This window comes from Sinohyriopsis cumingii, chromosome 13 (genome assembly GCF_028554795.1).
Source record: "Sinohyriopsis cumingii isolate HCF-2022 chromosome 13, ASM2855479v2, whole genome shotgun sequence".
NCBI lineage: Eukaryota > Metazoa > Mollusca > Bivalvia > Unionida > Unionidae > Sinohyriopsis > Sinohyriopsis cumingii.
In genome coordinates, this window is record NC_142973.1 from 7,164,407 (window position 1) to 7,181,678 (window position 17,272).

General features: G+C 35.9%; 1 protein-coding gene across 2 annotated transcripts in view; it reads left to right on the top strand.

The window, feature by feature from the left end:
* The window catches only part of LOC149784904 (protein saal1-like), a 62,084-nt gene that overhangs the window by 3,147 nt on the left and 41,665 nt on the right, over positions 1 to 17,272 (top strand). For both annotated transcript variants that reach the window (XM_089978497.1, XM_089978498.1), the window contains exons 2-4: positions 9,346 to 9,486; positions 11,448 to 11,552; positions 16,727 to 16,810. In XM_089978497.1, coding sequence (XP_089834623.1) covers positions 9,346 to 9,486; positions 11,448 to 11,552; positions 16,727 to 16,810 — 330 coding nt within the window. The remainder of the gene's footprint in view (positions 1 to 9,345; positions 9,487 to 11,447; positions 11,553 to 16,726; positions 16,811 to 17,272) is intronic.

The window sequence follows — 17,272 nt, forward strand, 5'->3', positions numbered from 1 at the left end:
TGCTCATTTAATTGTGTCCGATAGAATATTTTAAAAAGTAAATAAAAATGTAATACCCCAAGCTTTAGATTGTAAATCACATTAAAGCAGTGATGTAAACACCTCAGTTTAATAAATATACCTGCAGGCATTAATTTATATCTACAGCTACATACGGTTTAAAGTGTTTTAAACTGATGGTGAAAAAAATACCATCACTTACCAAAAGAAGGATTAAATTTAGGTTGCACTTGAGGCCAATGCATACTGATGTTAAAATTCTGCTCTTATTAAATTAAGACCTCACAATTGCATATTTACACTTCTATGCCCATTGTTTTTGCAATTAAATAAGTGAAGATCTATCAGTAACAAGTGCACTGAATCATGTCAAGTCAAAGTGTCAGTTACATATGAGTTATGTCACTGAATCATGTCAAGTCAAAGTGTTGGTTACATATGAGTTATGTCACTGAATCATGTTAAGTCAAAGTGTCAGTTACATATGAGTTATGTCACTGAATCATGTCAAGTCAAAGTGTTGGTTACATATGAGTTATGTCACTGAATCATGTTAAGTCAAAGTGTCAGTTACATATGAGTTATGTCACATCATGTGCAGCTTGCTTTAGCAATTCCAAAACGTGGAATAACGTTGAAAAATAACAAAATAATAAACATCCATACATGCATGTTATCCATTTAAAATCCATGATATCCCAAATAATAACATTTGGTGACAACAAGTGCTAATCCAAATAGATAAAATATTATTCACTCACATGATATGTATTTCCCAATGGAATTATTTTGCGAATTTAGGTTGTATGAGACTGGATCGTTAAACACGGATGATACTCAGCTCACTTTTAAATCTAATTTTGCTTGGAAGTACCACTTAATTATTTGAATGGACCTTATTTGTAGCTCAGTTTTGCAAAGGAGCATCTATCTCTTCTGGGCTGCACTGCAGTATAGAAAGCAGCAGCAAGTTCAGAGACATGCCACCAGCAATCCCTTCTGTGATCTGTTACTGTCCAGGTATCACTAAACTGGTCTTTATAATTGACGAGCTGAGTTTACAGAGATTAAATCACTAATCTTCTGGGGTGGCTTTGGTACTAAAGGCATATTTGACAGTCATGTGTACTTTAGCCAAATACAATAGTTGACATGGACCAGTGACAATTAAGGCTTATTAAAATCATGGGTAATTTTGGGTGTGCAATAGTATGTTATTAATAGAATATCTTACTTTGCCTGAATACAACAGTGGCTAATTAAAGTTAAATCATGACCGTACAAACACGTTATGATAATGTTCAAATCAAGTACAGTACTTTAGAAGCAAAGTTTTTCAGCTGATTGTTGAAAATTATTTCTTTAAATTTTTTATTTTAATTAAAGTTTTTCTAAATTCGATTATGGGGTCCATAGCGTTACCACGTTACATCTGGAAGCACAGTATGGCAAAGTGCATTTTAAGGGGGGAGAGCTGTAATATGGATATAATGCCCTTTGTCAACCATCATTTCTTATCGTTTTATCTTTGTGAGGTTTCTTTATATTCGGTGCATCTGTGTATGTTTTTAGTATCCATTTAAAGTAGAAGTCACAGAGGTCATGTAGGTCTTCAATACTGACTGTTTTATTAATGCATGTAATTTTTTCAAATTTGATTACACATACCTTTAAATTCACTTTATTTTGATCCTTAATACATTTATATTCTTTGGAGGGTAATAATATACACAGCCCAAGGAAAAAAGTTAAACTACCGAGTCTGTACATGGACATTTTTGGATGAGGTCAACCTAAAGATGCAATACAGTAAAACAGGATTAAATGTAGTCCACTGTTGTGTCACATTGAGAACTGTATTTTGTTATGATCAACCCAACATACATGTACTCTTTTCTTGACAAAAGTTTTGTACCTGGTAACCGTTTTAACAGTCTGTGGTGATTAATAATTGTTGTCTGTATTATTTAATATGGTTAATAAAAACCAGTTACACTGGCATAATCATAAAGGCAGAACCAGACATTATTTGATAGTATGGGCTTCTTGTGACAGTAAAGATTTCTTAACTAAATTTGTATTTACTAAATCCGAAATGGGCTGATGTTTGTATGAACTGCCTCCAGGATGTATTGAGTATGTTATGGACAGAGAGCTCCAGTCACCATTTTTTCCCTAGGTTAGTCTGAGAGAAAGAAAAAAATTGGATGGTACATAAAAGTTGCATGATTTATGACATTTATATTGTTGTGGGATTTATCCATCCAATCTGTGTGACTTGTAAAATGCATGATTTATGACAGCTATAATGTTGCGGGATTTATCCATCCAATCTGTTTGACTTGTAAATTGCATCATTTATGACAGCTATATTGTTGTGGGATTTTCCATCCAATCTGTGTGACTTGTAAATTGCTTGATTTATGACAGCTATATTGTTGTGGGATTTATCCATCCAATCTGTGCGACTTGTAAATTGCATGATTTATGACAGCTATATTGTGGGATTTATCCATCCAATCTGTGTGACTTGTAAATTGCATCATTTATGACAGCTATATTGTTGTGGGATTTATCCATCCAATCTGTGTGACTTGTAAATTGCTTGGATAATTACAGTTAATCTGTGAATTCGGATTATTGATTTTCACAACATGTTTTGTTACATTTCAGGAGTAGACAAATCTATTGCCAAGAATCTCTGAAAAATTAATACCATGCAACAGTTTGCTCCTTTATAAATGTTTGGCTGGGAAACAAAAGAATTATTTAAAATTAACAACATTAAACATTATAACTGGATTTGATTCATATTACATTGTCAAACATTTCATAATTAAATTGTCCGTTTGAGCACCTACATATGGGTATCCAATTATCCCCCATATTATTCCATGGTGAATGTTGGGTGATTGCTTTCAATAAAAAGCTGTGTGAATCCTTTTGTGTCAGCTAGTCATTATCTGTTTAAGTCATCACAGTTCATACTGCCAGCCCATCAGGGTGAACCTTTAAATAAATGTGACTTAAAATGTCATCTTTTATCAACACACCATTGTATGGAAGCCATATCTTTCATCTTTGGCTTCACACCTATGATCTAGTATTATTTATTTATTATGATGCCTCATTGATCTATTGAGGAAACAGGCACTTGTTGTAGGTCATGTGACAATTGCTTCTGTTGGCAAACGTAAGTTAATAGAATATGGCGAGTTTAAACAAACCAACTACAATTACTGATGTATACTATTGTGGATTAATATAGTCATGATGTGAACCATAACGATGTTAACTAAGCCAGAGACAAATATGGATAAGTTTGTTGTCATGTGTGGCCAACTCTTAAAAAGCTGATGGATAACAAAACTGGATCAGAAAAGGAAATTATTTCATATTTGCAGATATTAAATAAATAGGTCTAACCTTGTGTCATGTTTACCGTTAGCAGTATTGTGTGAAGTCAGGGCCATATATAGATATATATGGCAAAAGATGCTGAATGATTTTGTTTGGGGCTAGTTTTCAAAGCTGGTTGCCAAGGAAAAAACGTGAATTTTCAGAATTTGTCTTCCCATGCAATTGGAGACAGCTCTGGTGGCCTGAGTGGTTAGAGCATCCACCTCAGATGCTGAATGTTGTGAGTCGTACCATTGACCTTATAAAAATGGTACTGGCAGTTGCCTTGCTTGTCTCTATCATTAAGACGTTAGGGTTATGACTGGTTGGTCTGTTATCATGATAATGTGACTGGGTGGGACATAGTGCTACATGTCAGCTGCACAATGCTCCAGTTCTGGGTGACACTATAAACTGTCACACTGCAAAGATCATAATGGTATGACTAAAATTGTAATACCTAGGCTAAAAATATAAATTACACACACACCCTATGCTAAAAATTTAAATTACACACATACACCCTATGCTAAAAATCTAAATTACACACGCACACACACACACACACACACACACACTTGCAGTTGTGATGTACAGTACATGTATTTTAAAGTATCCATGTATATATTAATGAGCTTATATTAATGCATTCTTTTTCATTTCGTAAGAAAATAAGCTTGGTCACATAAGTTGTCTGTATTGGAATGTTGCATTTTATCATATTTCAATGTGATTCTTATAATCAGTTACAGATTTCCGATCTTATATAGGTATGAAAATTACTATTATTTTAAACTGAATGTATGTAAAATTTACATTTCTTTGTCTTAAATTTGTTCTATTTCATTATGAAAATGAATAAGAAGTTTAGCAGTGAACCACAATGGAACATGCCACCAACAGTTTTCAAATCATATGTGATCTTCCAATTTTCTCCTGATCTTATTAAATAGTTGAAATATAGTGGTACTTGTTTCATGAAAATGAGTTGTTTTTTTGATTGTAATATGTTTTAGTAAAGATAAGTATATTATGTTTTTCTTTATTTTAGTTTCATGTGATTGAAAGGTCTTGAAAATCATGCTACAGAGATCTTCCAGCCTGGTTTAAGCAGAATCAGCTATAGATGCATGAATTTGCATGCAAATGAAAATTTCTCATATTTTATATGTAATGTTTTATTCCTTTATTTTGAATTGGTTATTTTCATCTGAAATTAATATATTTTTTTTGGTGCACTGTACTGTACCAGATTGGAAGATCAAATGGCATGATTTTCCACTGCGTAATCTTTTTCGTTTATCAAAATCGTTTTCAAAAGAGATGGAGGGCATTATTTAAATAAACTTATGTTTATTTACAACGGTAGAGCACACTGGAAAAACAAATTCAGCAATATCTTTCCATAAAGTCTTAGGTAGAGACTGCCACCCAACACGTCAAATCACATTTCAGGATTAATAGTATGGCCTGTAAAAAAAGAAAGAGAAAGAAAGAAGTGAAAAGTATTTTGTTGGTTTTTTTAAGATAAAAGTATGTGATTCTACTTTTCCATATCAGCTGATATACATTATTGGTACAGTAGGAACCTGTAAGTCCCAATAGTATCAAAACTGATATACATTATTGGTACAGTAGGAACCTGTAAGTCCCAATAGTATCAAAACTGATATACATTATTGGTACAGTAGGAACCTGTGAGTCCCAATAGTATCAAAACTGATATACATTATTGGTACAGTAGGAACCTGTAAGTCCCAATATTATCAAAACTGATATACATTATTGGTACAGTAGGAACCTGTAAGTCCCAATAGTATCAAAACTGATATACATTATTGGTACAGTAGGAACCTGTAAGTCCCAATAGTATCAAAACTGATATACATTATTGGTACAGTAGGAACCTGTAAGTCCCAATAGTATCAAAACTGATATACATTATTGGTACAGTAGGAACCTGTAAGTCCCAATAGTATCAAAACTGATATACATTATTGGTACAGTAGGAACCTGTAAGTCCCAATAGTATCAAAACTGATATACATTATTGGTACAGTAGGAACCTGTGAGTCCCAATAGTATCAAAACTGATATACATTATTGGTACAGTAGGAACCTGTAAGTCCCAATATTATCAAAACTGATATACATTATTGGTACAGTAGGAACCTGTAAGTCCCAATAGTATCAAAACTGATATACATTATTGGTACAGTAGGAACCTGTAAGTCCCAATAGTATCAAAACTGATATACATTATTGGTACAGTAGGAACCTGTAAGTCCCAATAGTATCAAAACTGATATACATTATTGGTACAGTAGGAACCTGTAAGTCCCAATAGTATCAAAACTGATATACATTATTGGTACAATAAGAACCCGTGAGTCCCAGTAGTATCAAAACTGGTTATTTTCCTCTCAAAAGGAAATCTGCTAAAATCACACATCTTTTCAAACAAATGTTGCTTTTTGTGGTGTTTAACGGGACTTTTGACACATTATTGCCTATATCCTGTAGATGAACTGAAAGTTGAGAATATTTCCCAAGGACACTTTAAGGCAGCTTATCCAGACTATATTCAGTTACGAACTCAACAGTGAAACTGGGTATTGTAGAGTCTCATCATCAAACCAAGGGGCATGGGATGATAAATCAAAAATATAGGCCCATATCTGTTCTCATCTTCAAACCAAGGGGCAAGTGATGATAAATCATATATAGGCCCATTTTTGTTCTCATCTTCAAACCAAGGGGCAAGTGATGATAAATCAAATATAGGCCCATTTCTGTTCTCATCTTCAAACCAAGGGGCAAGTGATGATAAATCATATATAGGCCCATTTTTGTTCTCATCTTCAAACCAAGGGGCAGGGGATAATTAATCAAATATAGGCCCATATCTGTTCTCATCTTCAAACCAAGGGGCAGGGGATAATTAATCAAATATAGGCCCATATCTGTTCTCATCTTCAAACCAAGGAGCAGGGGATAATTAATCAAATATAGGCCCATATCTGTTCTCATCTTCAAACCAAAGGGCAAGTGATGATAAATCATATATAGGCCCATTTCTGTTCTCATCTTCAAACCAAAGGGCAAGTGATGATAAATCATATATAGGCCCATTTCTGTTCTCATCTTCAAACCAAGGGGCAAGTGATGATAAATCATATATAGGCCCATTTCTGTTCTCATCTTCAAACCAAGGGGCAGGGGATAATTAATCAAATATAGGCCCATATCTGTTCTCATCTTCGAACCAAGGGGCAGGGGATAATTAATCAAATATAGGCCCATATCTGTTCTCATCTTCAAACCAAGGGGCAAGTGATGATAAATCATATATAGGCCCATTTCTGTTCTCATCTTCAAACCAAGGGGCAGGGGATAATTAATCAAATATAGGCCCATATCTGTTCTCATCTTCAAACCAAGGGGCAGAGGATAATTAATCAAATATAGGCCCATATCTGTTCTCATCTTCAAACCAAGGGGCAAGTGATGGTAAATCAAATATGGCCCATTCCTGTTCTCATCTTCAAACCAAGGGGCAAGTGATGATAAATCATATATAGGCCCATTTCTGTTCTCATCTTCAAACCAAGGGCCAGGGGATAATTAATCAAATATAGGCCCATATCTGTTCTCATCTTCAAACCAAGGGGCAGGGGATAATTAATAAAATATAGGCCCATATCTGTTCTCATCTTCAAACCAAGGGGCAAGTGATGATAAATCATATATAGGCCCATTTTTGTTCTCATCTTCAAACCAAGGGGCAAGTGATGATAAATCATATATAGGCCCATTTCTGTTCTCATCTTCAAACCAAGGGGCAGGGGATAATTAATCAAATATAGGCCCATATCTGTTCTCATCTTCAAACCAAGGGGCAGGGGATAATTAATCAAATATAGGCCCATATCTGTTCTCATCTTCAAACCAAAGGGCAAGTGATGATAAATCAATATAGGCCCATTCCTGTTCTCATCTTCAAACCAAGGGGCAAGTGATGATAAATCATATATAGGCCCATTTCTGTTCTCATCTTCAAACCAAGGGGCAGGGGATAATTAATCAAATATAGGCCCATATCTGTTCTCATCTTCAAACCAAGGGGCAGGGGATAATTAATCAAATATAGGCCCATATCTGTTCTCATCTTCAAACCAAGGGGCAAGTGATGATAAATCAAATATAGGCCCATTCCTGTTCTCATCTTCAAACCAAGGGGCAAGTGATGATAAATCATATATAGGCCCATTTCTGTTCTCATCTTCAAACCAAGGGGCAGGGGATAATTAATCAAATATAGGCCCATATCTGTTCTCATCTTCAAACCAAGGGGCAGGGGATAATTAATCAAATATAGGCCCATATCTGTTCTCATCTTCAAACCAAGGGGCAGGGGATAATTAATCAAATATAGGCCCATATCTGTTCTCATCTTCAAACCAAGAGGCAAGTGATGATAAATCAAATATAGACCCCTTCATGTTCTCATCTTTAAACCAAGGGGCAAGTGATGATAAATCATATATAGGCCCATTTCTGTTCTCATCTTCAAACCAAGGGGCAGGGGATAATTAATCAAATATAGGCCCATATCTGTTCTCATCTTCAAACCAAGGGGCAAGTGATGATAAATCAAATATAGGCCCATTCCTGTTCTCATCTTCAAACCAAGGGGCAAGTGATGATAAATCAAATATAGGCCCATTCCTGTTCTCATCTTCAAACCAAGGGGCAAGTGATGATAAATCATATATAGGCCCATTTCTGTTCTCATCTTCAAACCAAAGGGCAGGGGATAAATCAACTATAGTCCCATTTCTGTTCTCTACATACTGTAAAAACTATGCAAATCCTGTTTCTATATCTGATTTTATTCCTTTTTCTCAGCACATAATTTGCTATCAGGAAATCAATCAAGTTTTAGGGAAAAAACACTTCTGTCAAACAGTTTTAGGGAACCTTATTGATGTATTACTGTTTCATACTAGAATGCATTGGAGCTGGTTGGTCACAGTAGTCTGCTTCAGAAATTAGGAATTTGTGGATGTTCAAATGTAATGGTCTCATTTTTAACTCATATTTAAATGGGAGGGCTAAAACCATCTGTTTTAATTGTGTTGTAAGTGATCCATACCTTGCTACTTTTGGAGTTAAGAGTCACTTTTAGAACCACTTTTGTTTACTACATGTATCAGTTGTGACCTCCCCTTGGTATCTGACCTTACAGCTATGATTATATATGTGGATAACGCAGTTGCTCTAATTACATATATTTATTTCAAACATATGAAACTTTTCAGCTTGGTGTACCAAATAATAAGTGCACACATGTTCAAGGGGCCCCGAGTGGCCGAGTGGTCTAAAGTGCTCACCTTTCTGGATCAGTGCCATCTCACCTCTGTCTGCATGGGTTCGAGTCCAAGGCTCGGCTAACATGGGTACATTGGAAAGCCTGCCAGTAGCTTCTTGAGGGTCAGTTGTTCTTCCAGGGTTCTTCCTCAACCTGTTATACTGGCCGCCATGTATAGCCTATCTTGTGCTGAAAAAGGCGTTAAACCCTAGAACAACAACAACACACATGTTCAAAATGTCAAGGTTTTTAATAATTGGCACAATGTAAAATGAAAATGCAAAAGGGATTTTTAAGCTTACTGTAGAGATGACAAGCTTGAATGTGCTGCTCATGAAAACTTGCAGGAGTTACAGTTGATGACACTATCATGGAATAAACAATCAACTAAAATTTCCTTGAAGTGATTTCAGTGAAATGAACTGAGCCTTTTTTATGCCAAAATAAGAAATTACTGTAGGACAAATGCCAACTGCAAATATTTTGAGCTTGGGTATGTTTATCTTTGAATCCCAATTCACAATCCTTTAGTTTTGTTTTTAGAGTTCACTTGAAGAACTTTCTTTATCTTTCAGATGGATTCCCCATCACAGGTTCGGAACCCGTCCCCACCACCAGAACTGACAGATAATCCAGAATTGTTAATAGCTGAGAGTATTGGCAATACGGCATTCAGCAAACATTGGTTCTTCACTACACTGCTTAAGTTGATTGAGGTAATTTCCATGATGAATGTAACCCATGGCACATTTTAAATTAATTTCAAATTATTTTCATTTTTTTTTCATGCTGCATAAAAGTTATGACATGAAATCAGATTTTTTTCAATGTACTATAAATTCTGGTGTACCTCAGAACGTTTAACTGGCCAATCAGTATATTGAATTGATTTTAACATTCAAATTACTGATTTACTGATTGTTAAGGGACTACTCCTATTGCTGTATGGATGAAATTGTTTAAGTTAGGTTGATATAAATTCAGAGATCAAAAACATTGTTTGACTTTAATCTATTTTCTACCTATTTTGGCTTCTGATAAGCCATAATTTCTCTGGATAGTTATCAGTATTTATCATCTGGATAGTTATCAGTATTTATCACCTGGATAGTTATCAGTATTTATCACCTGGATAGTTATCAGTATTTATCATCTGGATATTTATCTGTATTTATCATCTGGATAGTTATCAGTATTTATCATCTGGATATTTATCTGTATTTATCATCTGGATAGTTATCAGCATTTATCATCTGGATATTTATCTGTATTTATCATCTGGATAGTTATCTGTATTTATCATCTGGATAGTTATCTGTATTTATCATCTGGATAGTTATCAGTATTTATCATCTGGATAGTTATCAGTATTTATCATCTGGATAGTTATCAGTATTTATCATCTGGATAGTTATCAGTATTGATCATCAGCACATTGTTGCACATAAATCAACAATTCTTCCTGTTTTTGCACTTGCAGGGTCCCTTTTTGAGGGTGATTCAATTGCATCAATTTGCCCAGATAGGCACACTTGGCCTATTCTTGCTTGAGATTATGTCACCAGCACCCCTCCCCCTTTTTAATTCTCCACAACCCTTTGAATCCTTGAATCCTTTTGTATCTTGAATACATTGTCATCTTTTGTGTCCCTCTTTTGTTCTGTGAATATTATTGCTACAGTTGAATTTCAGTCTGGCTTTAAATATGTTTTTTATTTGGTAATTAGGAGATTTGGTCACCAAATCTATGATTATATACCAGGCATAGGAAACTTCCTCCAGGGTGCAGGCTAGATTTTTAAAGCCACGCCCTATGATCCCTATGATGTAAATTAACAGATAAAAGCAAGTAATGGACCAAATCCAGCCCGTGGGCCATATTTTGTACACCCTGTTATATACAGTGCTCCTTAACTGTTATAAGTTAAAATATTGCTAAATATTGTGAACTGTGGCTGAACATATTTGCGATTAATCTTACATTTTATTACTCTGCATAATCAAATAGTACCATTATTTATTGTAGGGGTAAAAGAATACAACTATGCTTGTATCGATATGATTCATGATATGTAGCCTATGTTACAATACATTATTGATATACATATGAACTTAATTTTCTTTTTTCTTTTGGGTGGTCTGTTACATGTTTAAACTAAAATAAATAGTAACACAAGAAAGGGTGAAAACAACAAGCTTTGAAAATATTGACAAATTATTTATTTCCCTGGAAAAATACTATAAAAATGGAAGAAATAAGAACTTATGGTTTCAAGAATCAGATCCAAAAATAATCCAAGATTAATCCACGAATAAAATGTTAAAAGTCCTAATAATAAAATGTTCTAATGATTTCAAGTTCAAATCCCAACGAAGAATCCAAGATGGAAGGCGATGACGTATGCTGTAACCTGTACTGTTTTTAAGTTTACAGTTTCTTGTAGAAACACAAGAAGTAATCTGTTGTTTGAAATCCGAATAAACATTTTCAGAAATGTCTTTGTACAAGAATTCTGTATGAGTCCAAAAATATTTCCAGAGAAACAAATTAATCTTTTAGAATCCAGATAAACTGAAGAAAATTTAGTTTTGGTTTGCAGTTCCATGGACCTGGGTCCCATTTTGAAAATGAAACAATTCCTGTTTTAAAGAAAATAACTGTTTTCTGTCTTTTCAGGAGGTAGACAGAGAAAATGAAGAGACAGAGAGTGAACTTGTAGTAGATGTTGATGAAGACCTGCAGAATGAATTGTGTAAATTGTGGGATATGTCCATGAATTCAGTTAGTATTATTATGTGGTCTGGTAGAAGATAAACATAGCAGTCATGTCTATGTGGCAGCCATCTGCCTGTCTCAGTGGCTGTCCATGAGTTCAGTTATTATTATTCTAGAGTCCGCCTTCACAGAAGCTCAGCATTGTGACCACTTTTGCATCCTTTTACCTGTCCTTATGTCTGTCCACACTCCAGATAAGGCATTGGCAACCTTATGTCTGTCCACACTCCAGATAAGGCATTGGCAACCTTGTGTCTGTCCACACTCCAGATAAGGCATTGGCAACCTTGTGTCTGTCCACACTCCAGATAAGGCATTGGCAACCTTGTGTCTGTCCACACTCCAGATAAGGCATTGGTAACCTTGTGTCTGTCCACACTCCAGATAAGGCATTGGCAACCTTGTGTCTGTCCACACTCCAGATAAGGCATTGGCAACCTTTCAGAACTGTTGTGCCAGGTCTGCTCGTCTATTGATTGCTGTGTGTCGAGTCATATTCATCACTTTAATTTAATTATCATTTTTACTATACGCAGTACAAAACTACAACTCATACCATGTGTCTTTCCAAAGAGTCTGTCATGCCACTGTTGGCATGCATTCCATAGGTTGCCATTACCTGCTTTTGTTTTAAGGTTTTTACCTCACGTGGTTGAAATCCATAAGTAACAACAACAATGTTTGCATTTTAGACCATTATATTGTAAGTGACTGATACCAGGCCCACATTGACCTCTTGTTTAGATTAAGCTTGATGTTAAAGTTTTCTTCTTTCTGGCTATATAAAAAACGGGGTGGACCAAGAAAAGGGTTCGTTTTACATATACTACTTTACTTTGGGTCATCAAACATATTTAAAGCCAAGACTAATAAAAAATGGTTTTAATCTTCCAGGATCCAAGTAGTCTGCATTTAAAAAGTGTTTTTGTTGTTTTGTCATCAGATAGCTGACAATTATTGACACTTGTAGATTTGGTGTTTACAGTTGAAAAAGCTTTATCGTGAAAGCACTGTTCTCTGGCAAGGCACTTGATACCCAGCCCCTCTCCCTCCTTTTATTATTTATGTTTTCAATATACCAAATTAGAATGTTTTGTCTCTCTAGCCTGGTTTATCAGCAGGATTTTGTCTCAAGCTTGACTTGACTGTTGTCAAAGATAATCAGGTGCCTTTAGAACTGGAGTGCGTATATCTTTAGCTTGAAGATACAAAAGGATCTCTGATACTCTTGTACATCTAGAAGCAATATCTGAGTTTATAATTATTGTCGGTTTTAGTGCAGACATGTGTTAACCTTTTATGTTTAGATCACTCTCAAGCTCAGTTGAACCGCTCTGGTGGCCTAGTGGTTAGAGCATCTGCCTCAAATGTGGGAGGTGATGGGTTCGATCCCCAGCCAAGTCATATCAAAGACTTACAAAAATGGTATTAACAGCTGCATCGTTTGTCGATCAGCATTAAGAGGTTAGTGTTAAGACTGGTTGGCCTGGTATCAGGATAATGTGACTCAGTGGGACATCATGCTCCAGTTCTAGACATCACAATAAACTGTCACATTGCAGACATTATAGCAATATGACTGCATAATTGTTGAAGCTGCGTTAAAAATTCAAGTCTCACACACACACACACTCAGTTGCTTATTTTTATTGATAAATTGTTAAATCTTGTGCAAATATTTTATATCACCAAACATTTGTTTCATACTAGATATTCTGTAAGCATATATATATATATATATATATATATATATATATATATATATATATATATATATATATATTCAGTCTGCTTCTAATACTTTTCCACAATCACAGGAAGATTTAGATATACAATGCAACCTTTTCAATCCAGCAGTCCTAGAAAGAAAATATATTCTCTTTCGAAACTTAGCCCTTGTAGACAATGGCAAGAAACTCTTACCCATTGCCTACCTTTGACCCCACCCATTGGCTGCCATTTGTTTACCAGTCTTAGCTTTCGCTGTGTTGTGATTAATATCATCCATACTTGCCTCAACAAATCCTTCAAGATCTTCATAAATTAAATTGATTTCTCAAATAAGTGTGTAGGTATTGCACAATGACTTGTAACCTTATTTTGTGAATAGCTTTTCACATATTTATTGACTTCATTTTTTCAATCTGGTATGGCACAATATTGGTAAAAATTACCAATGGGCTGTGTATGTACCACACATTCCAGTTGAGTTGGTATAATCTGTTTTATTGCAGGTGCTGTAGTTATTGGTTGAAATTTTCCAGTTGTTACTACCTGTTTTTCTTGTCCCTTAGTGTCATGTTAGTTGTTGTTATAGGGCTTAATGCCATTTTGTCAGCACAAGATAGGCTTTACATGGCAGCCAGTATAAATGGTGTAGGAAGAACCCAGGAAAGAACCACCAATCCACAAGAAGATACTGGCAAGCTTTCTCTTGAGCCCCGAGACTTGAACCCATGCAGACGGAGCTGAAATGGCAGTGATCCATAATGGTGTGTGCTTTAGACCACTCTGCCACTCGGGGGCCCCTATTGTCATTTTAGAACAAAATGACAATCAGATGTACTAAATGTATAGCAAGGACAATCACCTCATGGAATTCTTCTAACTGGACAGTGATTTGTACAGACACCAGTTTGTCTGTCTGTTGAGGAGGCTCAGCTGTTGCCTCACTTCACCAAGGTATGTGGCAAATGGAGTCAAGTAGAGGAAGCTCTGCATATAAATCTTCTGGAAATGAAGACTATAACAAATATCATTCTTGGTTGGAGAGACCATCTGTGTGGAAAAATGATCCTTATAATGTTGGACAATTTCATAGTGATTACTCAGACAGTGGTTGATGGGATGGCCAAATCACCCAACTTGAACTTTTAGTTTGGAATTTTCTGTTAGTTCCCATTACCTGATAACTGTCCAGATGTGACACATTCCTGGCAGACTAAATCTTTTGGCAAATTCTTTGTCAAGAAGTGTCCAGACTCTGCACACTAAGTGGTCCTTTCAGACATCGATCTTTAATCAGATTTGTGCATTGTGGGAGCATCTGATGATTGGTCTCTGCAACAAGGTGAATTACAAGCTGCCCATTTGTCTCTCCTGCCTTGGGTCCAGAACCCTGGGTGGTTAATGCCCTGGTAGTCAGTTGGAAGTGGATTTAGTTATGGGTGATCAATCTTCCTGACTTTGGCAGTAGACGTCCCCAGCCAAATTCATCCTGCCCAAAGAAATCCATTCACAGGTGTTTCATCTCTTGCAAAACTTCTTCACTCTTGGCTCTTGTTAATAGAACTGTGAGTAGAAAAGAGTTCCAACCTTAAGATGTGTAATGAACCTCTTGATCTGGAAGAAGGCACTCCACTTTGAGAGCATACAAGGGGAAATGAATTGTTGGTTTTTAGGTACTGGTGCTTTGATAACAATATCATCTCTTTGAATGCTTTGATCTCTTTGCTGGCACTTCTTTCTTAGAGAGAAATAGGTAGCATCTATTATGTTCAGGAAATATTGCTATAGTTTTGGCAAAGACCTATCAGACATGTTGGCCAACTTCAACCTGAATAGGCCTGAATCACTCACCTTATTTCCTATGTGTCATCTTTTGTGGGTTCCGACTTGGTTCAACTTCGCTAAGTTCAAGCAACGAGTCAGTATCTAGTTGAAGCTGATGTATGACAAGACATGCTTTATGATAACTCTATCCTTGGTTTGCATGAGTTGCATGCCCTTCAAATAGACCTGAATTATCTTCAGTTTAAATTGGATGGTTCTGTGGTCCAATGACAACTGGGTTTCACTGCTAAGAACCAGCTGCTGCCTGTGGATAATTAAAATGCTGTTTTATGCTCTCTCTTTCTCTCTCTCACACACTTTCTGTCTGTCTCTCTATCTCTTAACCGACACATTGAGAGAAGTCGTGATGCAAAACCATGTCTGTACTCATAATAACATGAGCCGTGGATCCAAATGTCTGTTCCTTCCAATTAAGACAGGAGGTTAGAGCATCCGCCTTGGATGCGGAAAGTTGCTGGTTTGACCCCGACCAAGTTATAACAAAGAGTGATAAAAAATGGTACTAACAGCTGCCTCGCTAGGCGCTCAGCATTAAGAGGTTAGGGTTAGGACTGATCAGCCTGGTGGCAGGATAATGTGACTGGGTGGGACATCATGCTACATGTCTGCGGTATGATGCCCCAGTGCTAGACGTCACTATTAACTGTTACACTGCAGACATCATAGAAGTATGACTGCAGAATTGTTAAAGCTACGTCAAAAATCCAAATCACACACACACGTTAACTCAGCCCATGCTTTATTGCACGGGGAGGTAATGGATACGAGTTTCATCCATTTGTCTATATCATATAGACAGGAACAAAGAAAGTCTTTTTGCCATTGCTGGATTTAATAGGTTGCAGAGCTTAGTTCCTGATGTTAATTTGATTGGGTAAGTATTCATGGGAAATTATAATTTGCTACTAAATTCTGTACATTAATGTTTTCCATCATTTATTGTCTAGTGCATACCATTTGTATGGGGGGGGTGAAAATATAACTATTTTAATGCCTTGCCAAGGCAGCTGTAGGGCATTGGATGTTACCCAGCTCATTCATCCATTACAACTTGGTTACATTTGTGTTTACATTATTACAGACAGTGTGTATTGGCATCCTTCTTCCTCAATAATATTTATTTTGTATTGATTATCACATGCCTATAGGAATGATTAAAATGCTTGTGAGTTTATAATGAATTTATTTCCTTTGCCAATGCATTTTCTACCATTATTCTATAGTTGATATATAAGCAGTTCATATCAACTTTTAATGATGTTATGCTTGAGATGAATTTTCTAACTGGATCTTAATAAATGAAGCTTATTATAGTGAGAAAACCATACTTCCACATAAATATTGGATCAGTGTGACATATTTTTTCAAGATTCCATTGAGGCATTTTTTCTTCATAGTTCCATTATTTATTGTAAAGCCTAATTACAGAGTACTGCAGGTACAATCAGTGATACCCAATACCAGTACATGTATTAACTGCAAGGAATTATGAGCATTATCAAAAATAGATAGCTTTGGCCAGAATTTCAACCTCCTGTAATTTATTTACTTAGCATGTCTGCATGCTGCCTTTTATAATTGCTGATTGGATCATGTTTTCCTTGTAGGAGGTTACCCAGTTTCTGCTGGAATTCAAGGCAGTGGAAATTCTGACAGGTGTGATTGAGAAGTCCAAAGCTCCAAGAGTTACAGTGAGTAAAAATAATGCTGAATACAAAAATGAGGTAAAGAATGTGATGCAGTTACGAATCTGTTTCATTTTCACATAATTTAACTGTTACTATGAATTATTGTTTTGTTATCTCCCCTTGATTAACAGTACATTTGTGCATTTAGCTCATTTTTTCTGTCAGTCCCGTCAATAGTCAGGAAACTTAATGGATGTCATCATCATGGAGGATAGTGCTCATCATGGACCAAAAGGGGTTACAGTGACATGCTTTTCGTGCTTCATTGACTTTACTTGGTATTTGGAATATGCTTTAACTGTGGAGGCAAGACACATCATTATGTGGAATTCTTATTCTGCCACACATTATGTAGGTAGTAGATTGTGGAAAATCCATATTTTCATGGTGGAAATTAATCTGCCTTGGATCAACTACAGTGGTCATCATGACTGTCTTCATCATGGCTTGTAGTAGACAGGTTGG